The 20,294-nt window shown below is 44.7% G+C and overlaps 2 protein-coding genes across 2 annotated transcripts; one reads left to right on the forward strand and one right to left on the reverse strand.

The window, feature by feature from the left end:
- Positions 1 to 686: 686 nt before the first annotated feature.
- On the reverse strand, positions 687 to 11,649 carry GPS1 (G protein pathway suppressor 1). The gene is made up of 14 exons (XM_085240121.1): positions 11,239 to 11,649; positions 9,174 to 9,266; positions 7,794 to 7,975; positions 6,932 to 7,096; positions 6,603 to 6,738; positions 6,381 to 6,458; positions 5,916 to 5,976; positions 5,459 to 5,544; positions 4,872 to 4,966; positions 3,728 to 3,833; positions 3,297 to 3,377; positions 3,032 to 3,169; positions 2,667 to 2,801; positions 687 to 1,951 (listed from the first exon to the last, which is right to left on the reverse strand). Exons 1-14 carry the CDS (start codon positions 11,647 to 11,649, stop codon positions 1,877 to 1,879), a joined length of 1,842 nt encoding a protein of 613 aa, XP_085096247.1. The 3' UTR covers positions 687 to 1,876.
- Positions 11,650 to 11,679: 30 nt separating this feature from the next.
- On the forward strand, positions 11,680 to 19,564 carry RFNG (RFNG O-fucosylpeptide 3-beta-N-acetylglucosaminyltransferase). The gene is made up of 8 exons (XM_003211472.4): positions 11,680 to 12,084; positions 12,765 to 12,813; positions 13,438 to 13,540; positions 13,847 to 14,000; positions 15,013 to 15,101; positions 15,186 to 15,351; positions 16,666 to 16,751; positions 16,980 to 19,564. Exons 1-8 carry the CDS (start codon positions 11,680 to 11,682, stop codon positions 17,044 to 17,046), a joined length of 1,119 nt encoding a protein of 372 aa, XP_003211520.3. The 3' UTR covers positions 17,047 to 19,564.
- The last annotated feature ends 730 nt before the right edge of the window (positions 19,565 to 20,294 follow it).

A 20,294-nucleotide genomic window follows, 5' to 3' on the forward strand; every position in this document is an offset into this window, starting at 1 on the left:
TGGCTATGAACTGCTTTGGGCCACAGCAAGTCAGAAACTGTTGTTGCCACCTAGTGGGCTCAGTGCTGCTGGCAAAGGGATACTCACTCTCAAGACAGCATATTGAAGAGGCAGAAGGTTTCTATTTGTAATGGAGGATTCCTCCAGGAGGAGCTGTACAGGATGAAGCAGCAGTAGCCTATCGTGATGCACTTGACTGAATTGCAAAATCATCTTTTCCAAGAGCAGGGCATAAGATCTTTTCCTCAGAAATGGCCAACTTCAGGAAGAAAATACCTGAAACAGTAACATTTAGCCAGGGTGACAGCACTGAAGGGCTTTCCTTCAGCAAAAAGCATTAGTGTTACCCTCCCAGAATTCCTGCAGAGATGCACAGCAATTTACCTCAGAAGTCAATTAACCAAAGACATCACACAAACTATTGTTTCCACTTTCAGTATCTGAGTCATAAAAAGAGCACTGTCACAATTTTACAGCTGCACGTACCCAGACCAGGATTTCTGTTGTTAGAATGTTCCCTCAAACAGCACTTCCTTCATAGTTCATCCAAGCTACATCTCCAACCAGACCAGAAGGCAACGTACAGCAGCCTATAAAACACCTCCAACCTGAGCAGAAATTTGGTAGCTTGAGATCAGGACACCTAGAAATTAAGTTTTAACAGAAAACTCCAAACACTCCAAAAATAAATTTTTCAACCCTGCTGTTTAATGCACTAGGTATAACAACATTTATTATTATTATTAAAAAGATGAACAATAACATCTGTAGTCAGTTGCCAGACCAGTCAGGGCTGGACCCAAATTCTCAGCTTACCTTATGGATAAGATGAATGCAAAGCTGCAATGACTTCAGAAAAAACAGTGCATGTCTCCTTTCATTAACATAAAACACATACACACACACCTGGGCTGCCAACTTTAAACCCTTTATAAAAGGAAAATGGGAATAAATGCACTTGCAGAGCAGCACCTGGATTGACTGTTTTAAGCTCTGCTCCAAGACCTGCATGGTATTCTATGGCATTTATCTATGCTGTCAGAAGTGCTGCACGTGTTGGGAAACCATCACATATTATGGCAGTATGAGCAGAGCAGCAGCATTTACACAAGGAAGAGATTTACTTCTATGGTAAGGTTGAATCCCAAAGCCAGGTCATGCACAAGTGGAAACACATCAGGAAACAGTCTTTGAAAACAGAGACCAAAAGAGAAAAAACATGGATCTACGTACACGTAACACCCTAAAATAAAAGCCTGAGACTGAATGCATGGAAACAGTGCCACATGTTTAGGTGTATGTTAAAAAAAAAAACAACAACAACAAAAAAACCCACTGAGAGTTTCTCAAAAGAATCGCATCTCCAACCAGAACTCCAGTTCCATAATTGAGAGCAACATACTTCAAAGAGTTTATTTGAAATAAAGAGAAAGCACAGCATTGCTCAGAAACAAGGCAATACTTTCCTACCAGTGAAATTCATCTCAGATCACTCCCGCCCGTTCAGCTTAACACTACCTGTTTTTTGCAGCTCAGAAACAAGAAAACTAACAGCAGCTGAACCAACCTCAAATCAGCATCTGTATAAATAATCTGCCAACACTCTATGGAGTGACTGATAAAGGAGAAGGAAGGGAGAATTCTAGTAAACCTGAAATGATGACCCATTGCAGGGACGCCGTTTTGAGAAAGATTTTCTTTTCAAGGAGAACTGAAGTTATTGGAATATTCATATTATTCACCATCAGCCCTGACCCTCTCAATCCAAGCACAAAGTGAGGGAGGCAGGAACAGTTTGTGAAGCTCAGCAGTTTGTGGGTGTGACACTGGACAAAGTCCCAGAGGGACCATTTCTTTTGGTAATGCATGAAGTTTATCACATGTTGGTGCTCATTCTGGACTGGCTGTTAGCTGGAGTAAGTTCCCCTTGGCTACCTTCTCTCGGAGGAGACTGCAACAAAAAGACCAAAACACATCCTAGTTAGTGATATCCCTCATGTTCTTTCAAACAGAGCAAAGGAAACACAGGTGACAACAAGCAGGGTAACAGCAGAAGATGAGTATATCCTCAAATTCATAGTGACAAATTTGCAAAAGCTTTGTGTTTACAATTTATACAGTTCAAGTTCACAGTTCCTATACAAGTCGAACCAGAAGCTTTAAACCACTCTTTGTTTCCTGCATACAAGATGCTGCTGGCTGCTGAAGTTGAATCTTATCTGGCACTTGGTTATCACAGAGATGAATGTACTACAGAACTGAATACATTCTGTGTCCTATCCTCCCTACTGGCATTCTTTGCATCCTGGAAGGAATACTGCAAACAATTCATGCATTGTTTTATTTCCTCTACTAAAAAAGTTGCTTCAAGTTTCTTTGGTTTTGGTAAGATAAAAGGTATGTGCATCATGAATTGGGCAGAATGAATTGGAATCAACTCAAGCACATTAACTTCAAAGGACATTCTGAATCATACCAGCAGTTCAGTGTACTGGCTAGAAATTCTTGTTTCTTCTTCTCATTTCATATTTGATATCATCACGATTTGTTCACCCATGACAACACTTAATCCACTCCCCTGCTGATGTATCAACCTCAACAGTTTCTGGGGAAAATAATAATGCTAACTGTACCCCTGCCCTGAATCCTATGTACCACGGCCATACCTTGACGTGTATCTGGTTGCGCAGCACTGCAGCTCGTAGGATCATGGCTTTGGCACGTCGCTGGAACTCTTTGCCCATGAGTAAAGACTTCTCAAAAGTTGTGCTGCGCTGGTCTACATCTCGAGCATAAAGAATCTGCAACCAACACAGACACTGTATGCAGGAGCTACAACAGGGCTCCCATAGCAGGAAGCCCTTTCTGCACTGTGGAACAAAGCCGGTGTATCACAGAGACTGGAGATCAGCCCTACTGAAAACACCATTCACAGTGGATGAATGCAATTTCAAAGTATCCTAGGAAGAGAGAATTTTTCCAATCTTAGGACAGCTGTTCAATCCACAATCTGCGGCTCAGATGCACTCACCTTACTGTGCGAGTCTATTCGGGCATTGATCAGCCCCTCCAAAATCAGCTGAGTAAGCTCATCTTCCAGAGCAGCCACTGTGGTATTAAAAGCAGTCGCCATCTTGTGCATATCTGCTGACACATAGGGGCTGAAGTACTAGGAATAAGAAAATATTCAGTTACCAAGGGGACTCCCCATCCTCTGAAACACCATAGAAAAACAGTGACACAGAGATGGCCTATCTCACTGCTTATCCACCTCTTAGGATTACAGCAACAATTACCTGAATTAGGGCACGATTTCGAATTTGAGTATAAAGTGTCCTGACATGAGGTGCAAGGTACATATCCAGCAGCAGGTTGTCCTGTGCAAAAACACACATCAGAAGCTCAGGCACAATGTAGAAAAAATACATTATTCCTATGTTCTTAAAAATATAAATATACTTAACTCCAAAGAAAAAACAAAAAGCAAAAAGACAAGAATGAACGAGAGAATTTGCAATCTACCAAAGAACTCAATACTCGTTTAAAAAACTGCATAATTTCTCCTCACCATCTGCACCTAAACTACTCTCTGTTTCCATCTACCACGTCAGGAGGTAGAAGACACCACAGAAAAGATGAACAGGAAACATTAGTTACTGCTTCTCACAAAAGACACGGGGAAGGAAACTGTTGGAGTCTGTTCTTGCACCTCTCCCCTGCAACTCACCTTCATCTCATCCAGCATCTTCAGGCATGAAGCATATTTAGATTCATAAAACTTGAAGATGATGTCACGAACCTGTGGCTCCAGCTCCAAAAACAATTTGAAGGAACTACAGATAAACATGGCAGCGATCAGAGCTTGAAACCCACCACTTCTCACCCCACAACCTCATCACTCCAAAGTGCAAGATCACAAATTCCAACTATCATCTGGGCATTCCAAGAACTGACTCCCTAACAGACCAGAGAGCCCCTGTGCAGGAGGGCTGGGAGCCTGGAAGACAGAGATGTAACATCAGAGCTGTGGTAAAAGAAGCCAGAATTTGATCAAACCAAGTAGCAGAAATCGAGAACTCAGAATTGAGCTATACAACCAGAGGCCACATCTGTGTGTGCAGAGCACTGTGTGCTAGCCAGCTTTATGACCCCTTGCAAAGCACAGCCTTACTCTGAACACAGCACACACAATGCAAACTCAGTATACAACACAACAGCCTTGGGAAGATGATCTATCTTAAGTGTGAGAGACCTTCAGAATGCACACTGCTTCTCAGTTCTCCCCCACTTCTCCACCCCACCCCTGGGACCTCGTCCCATGATTCAGCCAATAAAACAGTCAGGGTAACAATCCTTTTTCCACATCATCTTCAAATCATTGCTTCCATGTCCTTAGTTGTAATGAATTCAGCAGCACAGTCATTCAATCTATGACACACAAATATTTATTTTTCCAAAGCCTGTAATTCTATTAACCTCACATCTGTCATAGTTTGAATACATTTTAAGTTGTATTAACTGTTAAGCTCTATTAATATGATTAGCATAGAACTCATATCAAGGTAAACGGTCCAACAGCTGCCTCTTACAGGACTCCATCACTCTTGAGTACTTGACCTGGGCCACTAATGGTGACAGGAAGCAGGGCAATGCATATGTTGGATTTGACTGAGGTTGGAAATTTCTGTTAGAGCACCAGCTATGATTAACCACTGCGTTTTGCCAGGGAAACTTCACCTAACACTAAAGCCAAATCACAGTTCAGTTATTCTGTCTCTCCAGTATGAGAGCTACTAGTCTTTCCAGAACCCATACTCAAAGTGCCATACCTACAAAGGATGTCCCGTGGCTCCTGACAAAGCATCACCCACCTGCTGGAGATAACATTCCTCTGCAGTTCCTGACGATCAAAGGTAGCGAGGGCACAGAGACCACCATACACAGCTACATTGCTAGGAGATAACAGCTAGAGAGAGAGATTGAGAGAGCACCTCTGAATGGCAACACTGTGACTGACTAATGAAATGGCAGAAGGTTGGAATTAAGTATTCTACTCTAGGCCTTTTCTTTACCCAATAATGAGATCATTTGCCAAACGCAGTGGAAGCACAGCATGCTCTCAGGTATTCCAGAAGCTGAGCTGTGACTGTCCACTGCTAAGAGCAGAAGTCAATTCCAGCAGCCAGTCTTTTGATCGGGTATGGCAGGTACACAGATTTCACAGACAATACCTACATGACCTAAAGCAGCCCATTCAGAGCACGCAAGGCCAGAGTTATTTGTTCAGTTGTGGTTTTTTGGGGCTTTTTTTTTGTTTTTTTTTGTAAGAGATTGTTCACAGTATCACCAAACCATACTGGAGTGCTGTGAGGATAACCACAGTACCTGAATTTTACAAACTACTATTTAGAAGAATTACATTCCCTCCAAGCCCATGCAGCTCCCTCATGGTCCTCACCTCAGGGAAATCACAGTGATCAAATGATGCCAACAAGAAGCACTTTGCTGCCTGTTTGTATTTCCGTGCAGCTAGTTCAGCCAAGCCTGGAAATGAGGAAAAGATAATTCTCTGTTTATGATAGAATACAAATTAACCAAAAAAAAGTGTGAAATCTCTCACTGTAAAAACTGTAAAAGGGAGTAGAACATGCACCCCTAGAGTTGCTAATGCCTTCTCTATTGAAGTGAAGCATGATTCTCAGACAGTAGCCAGCATCCTTTAAAATACATAAATGAGAGTTCCATCTCATTAAGCTTTATTAAATTTTGCATTTCTGGTAAGAAAATAATCGGATATGAGAGGATAAAATAAATCAAGCATATTCTGTTGTTTAAGATTCCTACAGACAGAAAAGAAGAAAACCAGGCATAAAACAAAAAACAAAAAAACAGAGGAAACTGAAGGACTTGCTCACCTGCTGCACATTTCAGCTTAGTGAGAATTGCTTGTGTCTGGCTGTCTCTTTCTCCTCTTTGCTACAGGATGAAAAAAAGCAGTAGTGAACAAGCAGCTTGAAAACCATTTTGATTATATCCTTGAGATATTTCACCTTAGTAACTGACTTGCAAATCTCAACTGCAAGATAACTTCACCTATCAATCTCAGGAAACATGGAACAAACTGAGGACAAGAAGTCTCTCTGCTTTTGCCATGAGCAAGATTTCATTCATGCGTATCATGGGAGATAATTAACAATGAATCTCAAAAGGAATAGTATAGGAGACAGGGAGTGACTGGATAAGAGGAAGAATAGACTGTAAGATGAAGGAAGTCTTAGAGGAAACAATTCGTAAAAGAGAGAATTGAATAAACTATTTTACAAACTTTGGAGACAGAAAACAAAGGGAAAATTCATGCAAATTAAAAAGCAGGACCTTACTTCTGCAATTTCTGGCGTAGACTCAGCCTTGCTCACATAGCTCAGAACATGAGACCAGTTTTGGAGGTAGACACTGACCTGCAGAGAGCCAGGAACAGCATAGAATAGGCATGAGTAAATGGTGTTTATCACCAAGTAATATACTTGTGGACATGAAAGGTGCAGGTGGGCTCCATAGCAGATGTCAGGACTCCACATACCACTCCCTGCAGGCCTTCCTACCTTGATGACATTGAGACACATGTTGATCACATGCTTAGCACTGGTGCAGTAATCCCGGGCTCGTGAGTAACACTTGAGAGCGTTGCTGAGGTCCCCACAGTCAAGGTAATGATCACCTAAATCATCGTGGCCTCTCCTGGAGCACAGAATTAAAATAGTAATGAACTGCGTGCTTAGAAAGAGCAGGGGAAAAAAGGGATACTGAGTTTGTTCTGAACAAGTAACTCAGTACACTGACCTAAGGCACTGAATGCAGCTGACATTCCGTGTTAGGTGCCTGGAGGAGCAAAATGCTCTTCCTTGCTCCAGCAGAGCCTTCTGCATCTCACCTGATACTCTCTTTGATGGAGTTCCCTTTGTAATTTTTCAGATCTGTGTCAAGTTTCTCCAGTTTAAGAAGAGCTTTTTTGCGTGTAGCTTCAACCCAAGCTGTGTCAAGAGGAGGAGGTTCAATTCCACTATCAGGGACAGCATCAGGTGTATTCTGCAGCTCTCTGAAAGAGTTTGATCTGATTAATACCCTGCAAACTTTTCTGAACAAATACCTGAAAAGTACCTGCCACTGTTTCCCTAAAAACAGTACCACCACATGCACCAAAGAGAGCAAAGAGAAAACAAAGGCAGTGGAGAACGAAAGAAACAGAGAGAAAGAAAGAGAGAGGCAAATATTTAGATGAGATTTTAATTCATTAATACAAGAACATCTGTGGTTTTAGACTGAGAAAGGGGAGGTTTAGGTTGGATATTAGGAGGACGTTTTTCACCCAGAGGGTGGTGAGGCACTGGAACAGGTTGCCCAAGGAGGCTGTGGATGCCCCATCCCTGAAGGCATCCAAGGCCAGGCTGGATGTGGCTCTGGGCAGCCTGGGCTGCTGGTTGGTGACCTACACATAGCAGGGGGTTGAAACTGGCTGATCACTGTGGATCTTTTCAACCCAGGCCAGTCTGTGATTCTATCATCTAGAATAACCTTCAATTCCATAATTTGCCTAGGAAGTGTTCATTAATACCTGAAGCAGTTGCAAGGATTAAACTTCTCTCCATATCTACCTGTAGCCCTTTAAAACACTACGACTTCAGAATGAGATAAGATGTCTAAGGAACATTTTGGCACTACACATGTAAAGTTCTCCACAATTAAACACCTGTCTTCAGTGAAAAAGCTCCACAGACCTGCTGTGCTCTCAGTACCTGGTGGCCTCAGACAGCTTCCTGTGGATTTCTTCATACACATCAACATTGAAAGTTCTCTGGACAAATGACAGAGCCATCTTGAGAGCTTCCACCCGCAGCTGTGGGCAGTGGTCAGCAATAAACTGCAGCCGCTCAATCCTCATCAGACCGCTGTAACTGGATGCATATTGCTCCAAGTCCTGCAGACAGAGCTCAGGCTTAGAAGGCAAAGATGGCAACACTGAATTAAGACACTACAACATGACCCACACAGGATTTCCTGCAGTCTTGCCTCCTACATGGAGACCAATATGATTCAGAGATAGAAGAAGTCGGGTAATGTTATTCCATTTCTCCTTTCTTCAAGTGTAAGTCAATTGTAATGTACTGCAAATTCAGAAGAAATAAATATTTATTTTCTGTAGTGCTACTGCTAATTAAAGCTGCTCAGTTAATAACCTAACCTGTTAATAATTTTGTCAAGATGCCATCATTTGAACTGAATTTCCCTAAATCAGACACAGCTCTTCCTTTAAAAAAATCACTTCCAAATGACAATTTGCATTCTTTTGCTCTTAAAATATCTCCTTTGAGAACTATAAGGACCTCTTACTCCTGAGGAAGGATCTGAGGTTTAAATCCTGAATATGTAACAATTGTTAAGCCCAGCCCAGAGCTCAGGCTGCCTGTCCACGCTTAATGTACATCCCATATCATGTCCATTTAGGCATCCCCACGTGCCTGATGTGCTATTGATGTTAGGGCATCATTTTCTAACATGATTCTTGCTTGATTCAGTGCCAAGACTTATCTTGCTCTGAGACTGAAACAGGACTGCACACACAGCAAATCTGGCTTTAGAATTCCTGCTTTATCAGATGAAGAATCCAAAAATACAAAGGCAGGAGCATTCTTTCTTCCACACATTCATGTGTGATGCTGCGTAACACTGCTGTAACCATGCAGTAATTTCATTTCACTCCTCAGTTATTTGAGCATCAGAAGGGAATTATGGTTTTTCACATCACACAGTTATGGTGAAAATAAAACCACTAAATTTTGTGGAATGCTTAGATGTTGCAGCAGTAAGAAAGGCAAGAAGGTTGCAACACAATCACTCCCATCTCTTTAGCTTCAGAACTGAACTGAAAGGCCAGAAATCAAACAAGGTGCCAGGCCACAAAAAAAAAAATATATACATCTGTGCAATAAAGAGTGAATGATCACATGAAGGAAATCACAGAAGGGCTCATCACTATTCCTACCCCACTGTGCATAAAGGAAATGCATTCATCTCTAAATAACAATTTGACAAAAGGGAAAATGAAGTTTCTTAGAAAACTGAAAGGAAGAAGCTACATCAGAAATGCAGTCCTTCAGCCCACAACCAGCACCTACCAGAGTGGGGTTTTCCACCACATAGTTGATATCAGGTGCATTTTGTTGGTCTTCTTGAGGATCCACATCGATCTGCATGGGCTCCACTGCACCCTAGAACAGCAAAACGTGGTCAGACCTGGTTGTTTCCTGCTCAAATTAATAAGCTGTGACTGGATGTATTTGGTGAAACACAAACCAAATTTTAGTAATGGAAAGAAGAAAAAAAAAACAAACCAACAAACCCCACAACCTCAACTCTTAGAAAGGTTTAGGACTTTTCTCTGCCAACACTGCTGCTCAGAATGAAGCTTTTTCTAAATAAGCTCACCATTGACACAGAGCATTTGACTTGGTTTGCTAGATCATCAAACAACAAGCTGAAGAAATCAATAAATCTGATTCTACAAAGCACCTCAGGGATGCATGCTAAATTCCACATTACACTGCATTTCTCTGCCTTGTGCAAGAGCAGGCATTAACACTCAGCTCATGAAGCTCAAAACAGTAAAGAAGAGTACTCACAAAAACTCATCAGACCCTCTGAAAGCTGCTTTAATGCTTAGAAGTAAAACTTTGAGGTGGGGGGGAAGAGAAGACAACTGTTACACATTATAAAGTCTAAAGAAACATGAAGAACACAATGGAGACACTGGAAAAATGAATCTGCACTGTGAAAATCTGCCATCTCTTGAATTATCCTGCTGCTGTTGTCAGAGTGCAGAAGAGCAGCACAGCTCAGACTGCTAAGTAGCAAACATGTACATATCTCAGCACTGATGGAAAGCCTCCTAAACCCTGAAGCAAAAATAAATGAAGTTTAGATGAGTTGGTTTCCTACTTTGCTATTTTCTCCTTGAAGGAAAGAGAGGGGGAGCCCAAAGGAAAGTCTGATTGTTCAGCAACTCAGAAAAAAACGGTGCATAAAGCCATTTAAGTCACTGTACTATTACTTTTTTTCCATTTGCATCCATCTTTTTTTCTTTTATCACAACAGTAAGGTTGCTTTTTTTACACTGCACTTGCCTGGCATAGCAAAAATCTGACCCTGACACCTTAGGGATCACTATTATGGAAACTACCAATAACTGCAGCTGGAGAAACCCAAAGATTTATACAGAACCACGGCATGGCCCGGCTTGGAAGGGATCTCAAGGATCACCAAGCTCCAACCCCCAGGCAGAGGCAGAGCTGCCAACCTCCACATTTAATACCAGCCCAGGCTGCCCAGGGCCCCATCCAACCTGGCCTTGAACACCTCCAGGGATGGACGGGGCATCCACAGCCTCTCTGGGCAGCTGTTCCAGCACCTCACTGCTCTCATAGCAAAGAACCTCACTAAGCTGGCAGGTCACCACTCCACCTTCCTCCTAAACTCCCAGGCACAGAAAACCACAGCAAGTCCCACTCAGACACATACACTCAGACGCTTTCAAGCTAAGCCTTCATTTTGAAAGGAAGAGAGAAGGCTTATTTAAGAAATCCGCACAATTTAAATAGAAAAAAAAAAGATGCTCTCTCGCCACAATTCTGAGCCCACGGGAGCGTCGTGTGGGCAGGAACCTCGTAACGCAACGAACGGGCCGCAGCCTCCCGCAGCACCTGGGAGGAAGGCGCTACCGAAGTACCGGAGCTGCCCCGGTGCCCGTTGAGGGATGGAAGCCGGGCGACTCGCGGTGCGGACACAGAAGGGCGCCGAGTCCCTTCGGGTTCACCCGCGTTCCGCAGCGCCCTCCGCTCCGCTCCGCTCCTCTCCGCCCGCCGTTCCACGGCACTTCTGCCCGCCCGGCCCCACCTACGACGCCACAAACCGCCGAGGGCCGCTCGGTTGGAGCCGCTCCACGCGACGCGGGCGGATCTCGGCGAACCGACGGGCGACCGCGGCGCATCGACCGCGAGAGCGGAGCCGCCCGGGAGCGCGACGGAACGGCGGCGCTGGGCCGACGGGAAAGGCCGCGGCGCGCCGCACGGAGGCCGCGGAGAGACGGGACCGGGACCGGCCGGCGAACGCCGCGCAGGAACGACACCGAACGCGGCCGCGACGGAGCGGCGATACCGGGAGCGGCGGGAAAGGGCCGCGTCGTACCTGCAGGTTAAAGACCTGGACGGGCAGCGGCATTCTTCCCTCGCGACCGCCACTTCCGGCCGACCGCCCCGCCCCCACCGTCAGCCCGGCTTTCGCTTCCGGGTCCCGCGGCGCGGCCAGACCGCATCCGACAGGTGAAGCCCTTAAAGGGGCCGCGGCCCGCCGCTCCTCCCCGCTGGCACCGGGCGGCGGCGCGGACGGGCCGGGGCCTCGCGGGGCTCCCGCCGCCCGCGGGGACCGGCCGCGCTCGCCAGACCCCTCCGTCTGGCCCGGCCTAGCGCCGGAGCGGCTTCTCGCGCCAGCGGCTCGGCCCGGAGCGCCCGGGCGCTGCCCTCCGTGGGCTCCGCCGCGTCCCGGAGCCGTCCGGTGGAGGCCGCGGGGGAAACCGGCCGCGGGACTCCCGGGGGCCATGAGGCGGGCGGGCGGCGGCGGGGCCGCAACATGAGCGGCTCCTGCCTGGGGCTCCGCAGAGCCTGCTTCCTGCTGTCCGTCACCGCCGCCGCCGTCCTCCTCCTGCTGCTGCCCCGCGGGCAGCCCCCCGCCGCGCCCCGCCGCCGCCCGCCGCCCGCCGGGCCCAGCGGAGCCGTCCCGAAGCGGGAGGCGCGGCCCGCGGGGAGCGGCGCGCCCGGGGAGCGAGGCGGCGGCTCGGGGGCGGCTGGGGGCGGCCGGAGCGTCGGCGGCAGCCCGTGGCCTGCGAGGAGGGTCCGCCTGGGGCCGCCCGGCGGCTCGGGCAGGGAGAGCCTGGAGCTGAAGGACATCTTTATTGCGGTGAAAACGACGAGGAAGTATCACAAGACCCGGCTGGAGCTGCTGTTCCAAACCTGGATCTCCCGGGCGAGAGGACAGGTGAGTGCCGGGCCTATTGCTGAGTTCGTTCTCAACGAGAGAATTTCTGCTGTTTTCTCACTATCTGAGTCCACACAGAAACCGTGTTTTGAGGACTTTTCCCAGTGGTAGTGTGAGATCTTTGATGCTGATGTTGGCTTAGATGCCAATGTTTTGGATGAAGTAATTCAGTAATTGAGGCTTTTATAGAGACTGACACAGAACCTGTTCCCTTGCTGAGGGATTTCATTACATTCTAGCATCTTAATGCAGTTTTGCCCAGCAGTTGGGCCATGGCAGGGTTATTGTCTGACAGTTTGCACTCTGACTTTCATTCTTTTCCTTTTAGCTTGCTTAAGAGTTGTGGCTCCCAGCCACGCAGAGGAGAAGTTGCAGAGGAAAATATTCTCAAATAAGATGGTCGTTCATTTTGGAAACACTTTATCTGTACCCAGGGATAAGGAGACCGGTGTTTCAGGTGTTTTTCTGAAATATTTCTTCCAGTTTGCAGTGTGGCAACTTCTCCAGTAAGAAAAGAGCTGAAGGTGCTGGGGTTCCCCCTACAATGCCTAATATGAAATAAATCCATAAGATAAAATAGTGTTCTGACACTAATAGGGAACCGAGCAAAATAGATGCTGGTTTTGGAAGTCCTTAATTATGGACACGTCTTTCTCTTAACTTATTTTTGCCTTCTGCAGACGTTCATATTCACAGACTGGGAGGATCGAGAGCTGCGCCTGAAAGCAGGTGAGCTGTGTGGCACAGAAGGCTGCTGTCTGTCGTAAATGAGTTTTGTGTTGGTCGTACTTTTCCTAGAAGTCCTTATCTCGTGCTGTACAAGCAATTAGGGAAGATAGCAGAAAAAAGTAAGTAGGCTGTGCCTAAGGCACCAAAGGCCTTTGGACAAAAGGCTTGGAGCTTCATGAATATTTTGTTCACCTTTGCATATGCTTCCTTCCTGTTAGTAAGCTTCAGTCTCTCTGGTCCAAAGCTATATTAGGTTCTTCCTTTGCATACCGTCTCATAGCCATGTTTACACACCCTGCAATCTAACCACATATCTGAAGATATTCAGAACTCACCTGGATGTTTTCCTGTGCAGCCTATTTTAGAGCACCTGCTGGTTCTAGATGATCTCCCTTCCAACCCCCTCAATTCTGTGATTTTTATATACTTGACAACTTTATTCCATATGCACAGCCTGTGAGCCCTGCTTGTCCTATCATTTACTCTCCATGTGTACACAGTATGCAGTTTCAGTATACTGTAATAGTGCCAAATGTATACTTGGTCTTTTTTGGACCATTCATTCTTCCCAAACTTAATGGGGCTGATTTATTTTTTTTTTTTATTTCTTTTTCCCCCCCATAGGGGATCATATGATCAACACCAACTGTTCTGCTGTCCACACCCGGCAAGCTCTGTGCTGCAAGATGTCTGTGGAATATGATAAATTCCTGGAATCTGGACAAAAGTAGGTGTTGTGGTTGACTTTGTTTCTTTCAGCTCCGTTAGCTAAAACAGAGTGATGAGCATAAGGAAGATAGTTCAGCAGGAAGCAATGCTTATAAACAAAGACCATCTGAAACCTAGCAAGGCTTCAGCATCTCTGCAGACTTAGGATCTATAGGTGGTTTCAGCTTTCAAGTTATGTTCTCCAGTATAATAGGATGTGCTATTTCCTCTAAGCCTGAAAGACCACAACTCAGCTGTAAAATTGTAACTCATTTCTTTGTCACAGTTCTGCAGTAACTTTGTTGTTGTTTTTGTTTATTTGAAGGTGGTTTTGCCATGTGGATGATGACAACTATGTGAATCCACGGACTCTCTTGCGTCTCTTATCTGCCTTCTCACCCAGCCAGGATGTCTACGTGGGGCGACCGAGTCTGGACCATCCCATTGAAGCAGCTGACCACGTCCAAAGCGATGGATCAGTAAGCAGCTTTACAGCCTGAGCCTTTTCTATTTTTAAAACCATGAGAATTGATAGGTCCACCATAAAAACAAATGACTTAACGTGCAAGTAATGGCCACTGTCAGAGACAGAGTGCCAGGTTAAATGTACCTTTGATCTGACCTCACGTGCTTATGTACAATAGAGTTGTCTCCTGGGTGGATGTCTGCTTCTCTTCCTTTGCTCACTTAAGTTGGTGATCTCCCTCACACTGAGGTGAGTAGGGCCTCTCCATCTCAACCCTTCCTTTTGTTTTAATCGTTTTTGGGGGTTGATACTTCTTGCTTTGTGATGGTGTTGTGGTTTTGTTTTATTTTTGAAAAGTGGGTCTGTTAAGAGCAGTATCCTACTGTTATCAGCTTGAACCAACCTCAGATGGGTGATAGATTCTCTGGGTATTGAAGGCCTAGCATTTTCAATATGCTTGGTTATTTTGTTTCCAGGATATAGAAGCAAAGGTGTCTCAGTCACAAGGTTCATGAGCTGAAATATGAGTTTTCAGAGGTCCTCTCTGCTAACAGGCATGAAAATGAATCAATTCACTAGCCAGAAAGTCAGTTATAAAGCACCTTGTTAGGAAAAACTGCTTAACATAGCAGTCTCCCTGGAGCCAAGCATCCAACAAAACAGCTGTGATTTCCTCAGGAAGATTGAACTGACTGTGGCCTTTGGCTAGAATCATCAGGGGACATCTGGAATTTGTTAGAAGTGGCACTGTAGTTTCCCACTTCACATGTGCTCTCTCAGTTGTGTAAACCTGATGGTATGCCTGCTGTCATTTTCAAGGTGGAATTTAATTAGAGAGAACAGCTAATCAGGCTTTCAGCAGCCTGCAGAAGCAGAATTAGTCTGTAGTCTTGTTCTGACTCAGGTGCAGTCCGATATCCAGTAGAGCCTCAAGTTCTCCTCCTTGCCCTGCCAAACAGAGCAAAGCTGATTATCAGTAACTAGTGTGTGTTTTTTTGTGTTTTTTTTCCTTGTTGCTTCTTCAGAAGACAAGCGTGAAATTCTGGTTTGCCACAGGTGGAGCAGGATTCTGTATCAGCAGAGGTCTTGCTCTGAAGATGAGCCCCTGGGCCAGGTAAACACTCCTCCTAGCTGAGCTCCATTAATATGTTTGGTAAACTTTAAAGTGTGTTTGATCTTGTCTCCTGTGCTCTCACAGCCTGGGTAACTTCATCAGTACTGCAGAAAGAGTGCGTCTTCCTGATGACTGCACGATTGGCTACATCATCGAAGGGCTGCTTGAAGTAAAGCTGCTGCACAGCCCATTGTTCCATTCCCATCTGGAAAATCTGCAGAGACTACAGGGCGAGTCTGTGCTGCAACAGGTAGGGCTAAGCCTCGTGTCCTGTTCCTGTAATCACACCTCAGACTGATCAGAAGGCAACCTGTGAATCAACTTAGTACGTGTTGGCAGAGAATGATGTCTGCCAAGCAGCTCAGCTGTATCCTGTCAAATTCCTTCACTTAGGTACAAAGCATCCTTCTACCCTAGGCAGTTCGGTCATATAATGTCCTCTCTTTCAGGGATATGTTTTACTACACTACGACATCTAAATATAGTGTTCTCCATTTTGTCCATTTTGAGTTTCCAAGAGACACAGCAGCAGCAGTTGTAGAAGGCAACATTTAGTGTGCCTGTTGTGTGAGAAAGTATTGTCTAACAAATTCTGTCTTCATTCATGCTGCTTAACAATACTAGAATCAGAGCTATAGCAAGTACCTCTTCAATAACTAAGGCATAACTAAATGCCTGATCATTTTTAAGACTGACTTGCCTGAATCTCAAGACACTTAATCAGGATAAATCAGACCCAGGTTTGTTTGTTTTGTTCCTTAAATTACTGGAATGGCAGCAGTAGATGGAGCTATGAGGCTTTCCTGGTGCTTTGTCTCCCTCTTACCGATTGACAGCTATGAACAAACAAGTGTCGTTTTGCCCCTGTAAAATGCTTGCTTGTGTTTTCTTGGCAATATTATTAGGCAGTGCAGATGTACATTTGGGACAGGGTGTAATTTCCTTCATGTGAAGGACCTTAAGTGTGGGCTGAATCTGACCTCCTTTTGGTCATCATGGTTTCCCTGAGGCTGATAGCTTGCCCAAAATGCAGGTCTGCAGTTTGACAGAAGATAGCCTTCTTGTACCTGCAGATTTCTAAATACAGTGCTTGTATGGAGGAGTAGCAACGAGTTGAAATTTCAGGGATCAAAACTTTGTTGCCAAGTTTGGCTGACACAATCCTGTGCATGCCATTTAACATCCAAATGCTTCTCTTTTCCCTTTTTGCTAAGACACTGCAACTGCAGACTTCAGATTGTGCCTGAGGAAGAACAGATGTTATTTAGCAGGATTGGTACCCTACAAAACCGGGTTGCCACTAATCTGGTCCATTAAGGCAATGAAACGTTAGCTCCTTTGTTTGTTTTCCCTGCTTGCCTTTTGATGAGCAGTGATCCACCTGATAGCTACCATCCAGTGCCAATATTGCTAATGTCAAAGCTGACCATCGTTTCTCAGATATAACCCACCACTCAAATCAGGATCTTCAGAGTGTCTCTTCGTACCTCATTAATAATCATGCTATCCCTATTCTGTTTTTCTGTAGTAGTGTCAGTTTCTGAGTTTTTATTTGTTTTTCCAGGTAACTCTAAGTTATGGGGACCCCGAGAACAAACACAATGTTGTGAGTGTGGGAGGAGTGTTTGGACTTCAGCAAGACCCAACCAGGTAAGTGTCCACTTTCAAAACAAGATCTCCCTGTCTTGTTTATGTTTTTCAACTGCAAGATGATCAAACTCACTTATGGGATTATTTTCTCATGCCAGATCTTATCACTGTTATAGGTGGGTAGAGCCACCTTCTCTGCTGTAGTAGGCTGCTACACATTCAATACTAGCATGTTCCTGGTCTGGAGAATTTCAGTCTCACTTTATTTTTATTTTTTTCCCTTCACAGATTTAAATCTGTCCACTGTCTTCTCTATCCTGACACTATTTGGTGCCCCAATAAGAAGATGTCATAACTTTTGACCAGTCGTTGACACCTTTATCCTACCTACTTTGCATAAAGCAAGAGTTGTGATGGGCTTTTTTTTCTTCTGGGACACAAACAGACGTATCTAAGAAGGAGGTAGACTTTGTACAGAAGCAAGACTGACTGGGTAATTATGGCAAGAAGGCATTTATTCAGCTGCAGCCTGGGACATTCCAGAGAAGAAAATCTTCTGTTTCTTGTCCAGTGGCTCTTCATATGATGGCTCCAGTCATAGCTGTACAAGTCACTTTATGCTTTCATCTGATGTCACATGAGCCCTGTTTATCATGTGAATCTGTGCTCGGATACATCCTAGGCGAATACAGTACTTAGAATGATAGCATTCTTACTGCTGTTAGCAGCTTTCAGAGACCGTTGTCTTGAAGCTGGAATGTTTAAGCAGACTGCAGTCCCATGGTGATGGGGGGATGAAGTTTCTGCTTGTCTTCTTTGTGAACAGGACTTAAGAACTGCTGTGGCATGCCGTATTATGCCTCCTCCACCTGTGAGCTGAAACATGGTCTGTTTGTAAACACCAGAAGTCCAGGAATTGCTAAGGTAGACAAGGGTGAAAGCCTTTGTCGTGGGAAAAACCCCATGTAAGGGTAAACTGACTCAGGACTGCATGAGAGTTGCTTACAGTGCACGTTCTTCCCAGCAGTCTTTGTGTACCTCCCATGGAGGTGATTGTCAGACTTGGCACTCTTACCACTGAATGGCAGTGGCTGTTGAATATGATGGTGGTCTGCTAGGTCCAAGACTATTCCCTTGGTATTTGATACTGAAGAAGTATTTGCCAGACTAGTTGGTAACTGTTTCTCCTCCTTTGCCCTCAGCAGGTTAGGTGAGCTAGAGCACGCCCATTGGCTGATGAAACACCCTGTTTTTGAAGTTGTGCTGTATCCTTTACTGCCTGTGAGGGAGGAGGAATGCTAGATAGCTGTAGCACCAAGAAGGTTTTTGATGATATCATTTGAGGTCTTTTAATGGTGTGTTTGTGGTTACCCCACTTCAGCTTCTTGAGGTAACCTTTTGAGACCGGTGTTTATTTTTACTCTACATCTTAATGTTTCAGTAAGTAATTCCAGCTCTTGGTAAAAGGAAACTGTATGCTGATAGAAAAGCAGGAGTCCAATGCTGTAGCAATATCACCTGCTGCTGGATTATAAGTTAAATAGGCTTAGTTTTGAAAATGGAAGAATTGAAACTTCATATGTTTAGTTTTATTGCTCCCAACTTTGCCTTTGTGCAATCTATACCTGACGTGAAGAACAGCATACAAATGATTTTGTAAAACCACTGATTACTTTCAAACTCTTCAGAAAATACTTGCAGGCTTAGTGCTAGAGGCTGAGTTTGGTGGAGAATAATAGCATGATGTTGTATAACCTGAAACTATGACTAATGGCTAGAATTCGGACCTAGCAAGTTTCAGATTTCTATCAGCTGTGCTGAGCTGTGCATTTCAGCTAGTTGCTTAACTTCTTCCCATTTGAAAAGTGGTATCGTGTAGGCAAACACCTGCAGCGTATTCAAGTATGAAATGTAGTGTAGGTGTCAGCCTCCTGTAATATAATATTCTCTGCTTTCTGTTTTTAAAGCAAACCTTTCAACAACTGGATACATTGTCCTCTTTGCATGATTTTATTTAATTTTACAGAGGAGCAAACAAGCTGACTACTTGCTACAGTCCAACAGCTTGTTCTTAAATTTCTTTTCCTTTATCTGCTAAGGCAGTGCTTTGACCATGAAATTCCAGCACAGGAATAAGAGTGCTGCAGGCAATTGGATCAAAGTCCAGCACAGTGGCTGTTTCAAAACAGGAACATCTGTAATACTGACAGCCTGTTACAGAGCCTGGAGGACTTGTGGCAGGGTAGGTTGTGGGATGTTCTACCTCTCCATTGGGTGTTCTGCTCACTAGAACTGAGATGTCCTGTGGTTCAATGATATGTCATTAATAGCTCTGGAGATCACTGGTATCTATATAAACACTTTTTAAAAAACATTTGGTGGGTTCTTGTTTTCAACCTCCTCGTAGCAAAAAGTTGTGAAGCTGCATAAGCACTTGGTGAGACTTCATCCTCAGTGATCTCTGAGTTCTGCTAGAGCTTTTCTTCCCCTCCTACTAAAAGCAGCCTCCTGTCAGATACTCCAGACAGCACAAGCTGGGTAGTGATTATGTAGCAAACTGCAGTTCAAAAATGACAGCACTTCATACTGATGGCAGCAAAACTGAGTAGAAGTCCCATACTGCAGTCACTTCCCATCCTAAATGGAGTTTGCTGCTTCTTTGTCATGCCTAATGCTGGTAGGGTGCTTATCGAGCTGAAAAAGGACCACATTCTTCTGTATGACAATGCAGGATTGTTTGTGTTCAAGCTTCTTGTAAGGTTTCTCTTGTTCACAGTACAGTAGGCTCTGTAGATATACTGGGATGCAGCTTCTTAAACTACTGTCTCATACGTAAAATGATTCTATGAAGTAAATATTTAAGAATGTCATAACATGTTTTGTCTTTTAATGCATTCTATTCACCAAAAATGAACCATTACACCCTGTAATCCAGAAAACTAGTCTCTCTAGACATAGAGACAAAAAGCATATGAGAATTAGATGACTTGGATGTGCAGAGGCAGAAATATGGATGAGAAGAATACTTGCAGCTAATTATTTAACTATTTTAACCAGCTCTATGTCAGAACTTTCCCATTCTGTCTCTGTCACAGCAGCTCTTAAGCATCCTTGGGAAGCAATGGATCAAAGGGGTATTACGAGCAGAGCTCTGCTTCTATCACTAGAGCATGTTAATTGGATGTATAATTGCCTGTGCTGCTCCGTTATACGATGTCAGCTCTGCAAAGCAGGAGGCAGTTGGAGCTGCCATGCTCACTACCATTGGAAGTAAGCTGTGGTGTGGGAGCTTAACTCCTTAACGAGCTCTGGACCACTTCTCTGTTGTACCTTGCAGGATGTGGAGCTGTTGGAGTGGGTCCAGAGGAGGGCTACTCAGATCAGAGGGCTGGAGCACCTCTCCTGTGAATAAAGGTTGAGGGAACTGGGCTTGTTTAGCTTGGAGAAGGCTGGGGGGAGACCTTATTGTGGTCTTCCAGTATGTAAAGGGAGCTTACAAGCAGGAGAGAGACTGCCTTGTTACATGGTCTGATAGTGATATGACAAGGGAGATAAAAGAGGAGATTTAGGTCAGATGTTAACACTGGTGAGGCTCTGGACTTA

Source organism: Meleagris gallopavo, chromosome 20, assembly GCF_905368555.1.
Source record: "Meleagris gallopavo chromosome 20, MGAL_WU_HG_1.1, whole genome shotgun sequence".
NCBI lineage: Eukaryota > Metazoa > Chordata > Aves > Galliformes > Phasianidae > Meleagris > Meleagris gallopavo.

Bases quoted from the DNA above. Each gene is read 5' to 3' on its own strand.
- GPS1 (XM_085240121.1), bottom strand. From the start codon at position 11,649: ATGGCCCCCGGGAGTCCCGCGGCCGGTTTCCCCCGCGGCCTCCACCGG. The intron at 7,976-9,173 runs GTAGGTGCTGGT...CTCTGTCTGCAG, and splicing joins TGGTGGAAAACCCCACTCTG to GACTTGGAGCAATATGCATC. The intron at 3,170-3,296 runs GTAATTGTTGCT...TCTTATTCCTAG, and splicing joins GAAATCGTGCCCTAATTCAG to TACTTCAGCCCCTATGTGTC.
- RFNG (XM_003211472.4), top strand. From the start codon at position 11,680: ATGAGCGGCTCCTGCCTGGGGCTCCGCAGAGCCTGCTTCCTGCTGTCC. The intron at 12,085-12,764 runs GTGAGTGCCGGG...TGCCTTCTGCAG, and splicing joins TCTCCCGGGCGAGAGGACAG to ACGTTCATATTCACAGACTG. The intron at 14,001-15,012 runs GTAAGCAGCTTT...TTGCTTCTTCAG, and splicing joins ACGTCCAAAGCGATGGATCA to AAGACAAGCGTGAAATTCTG.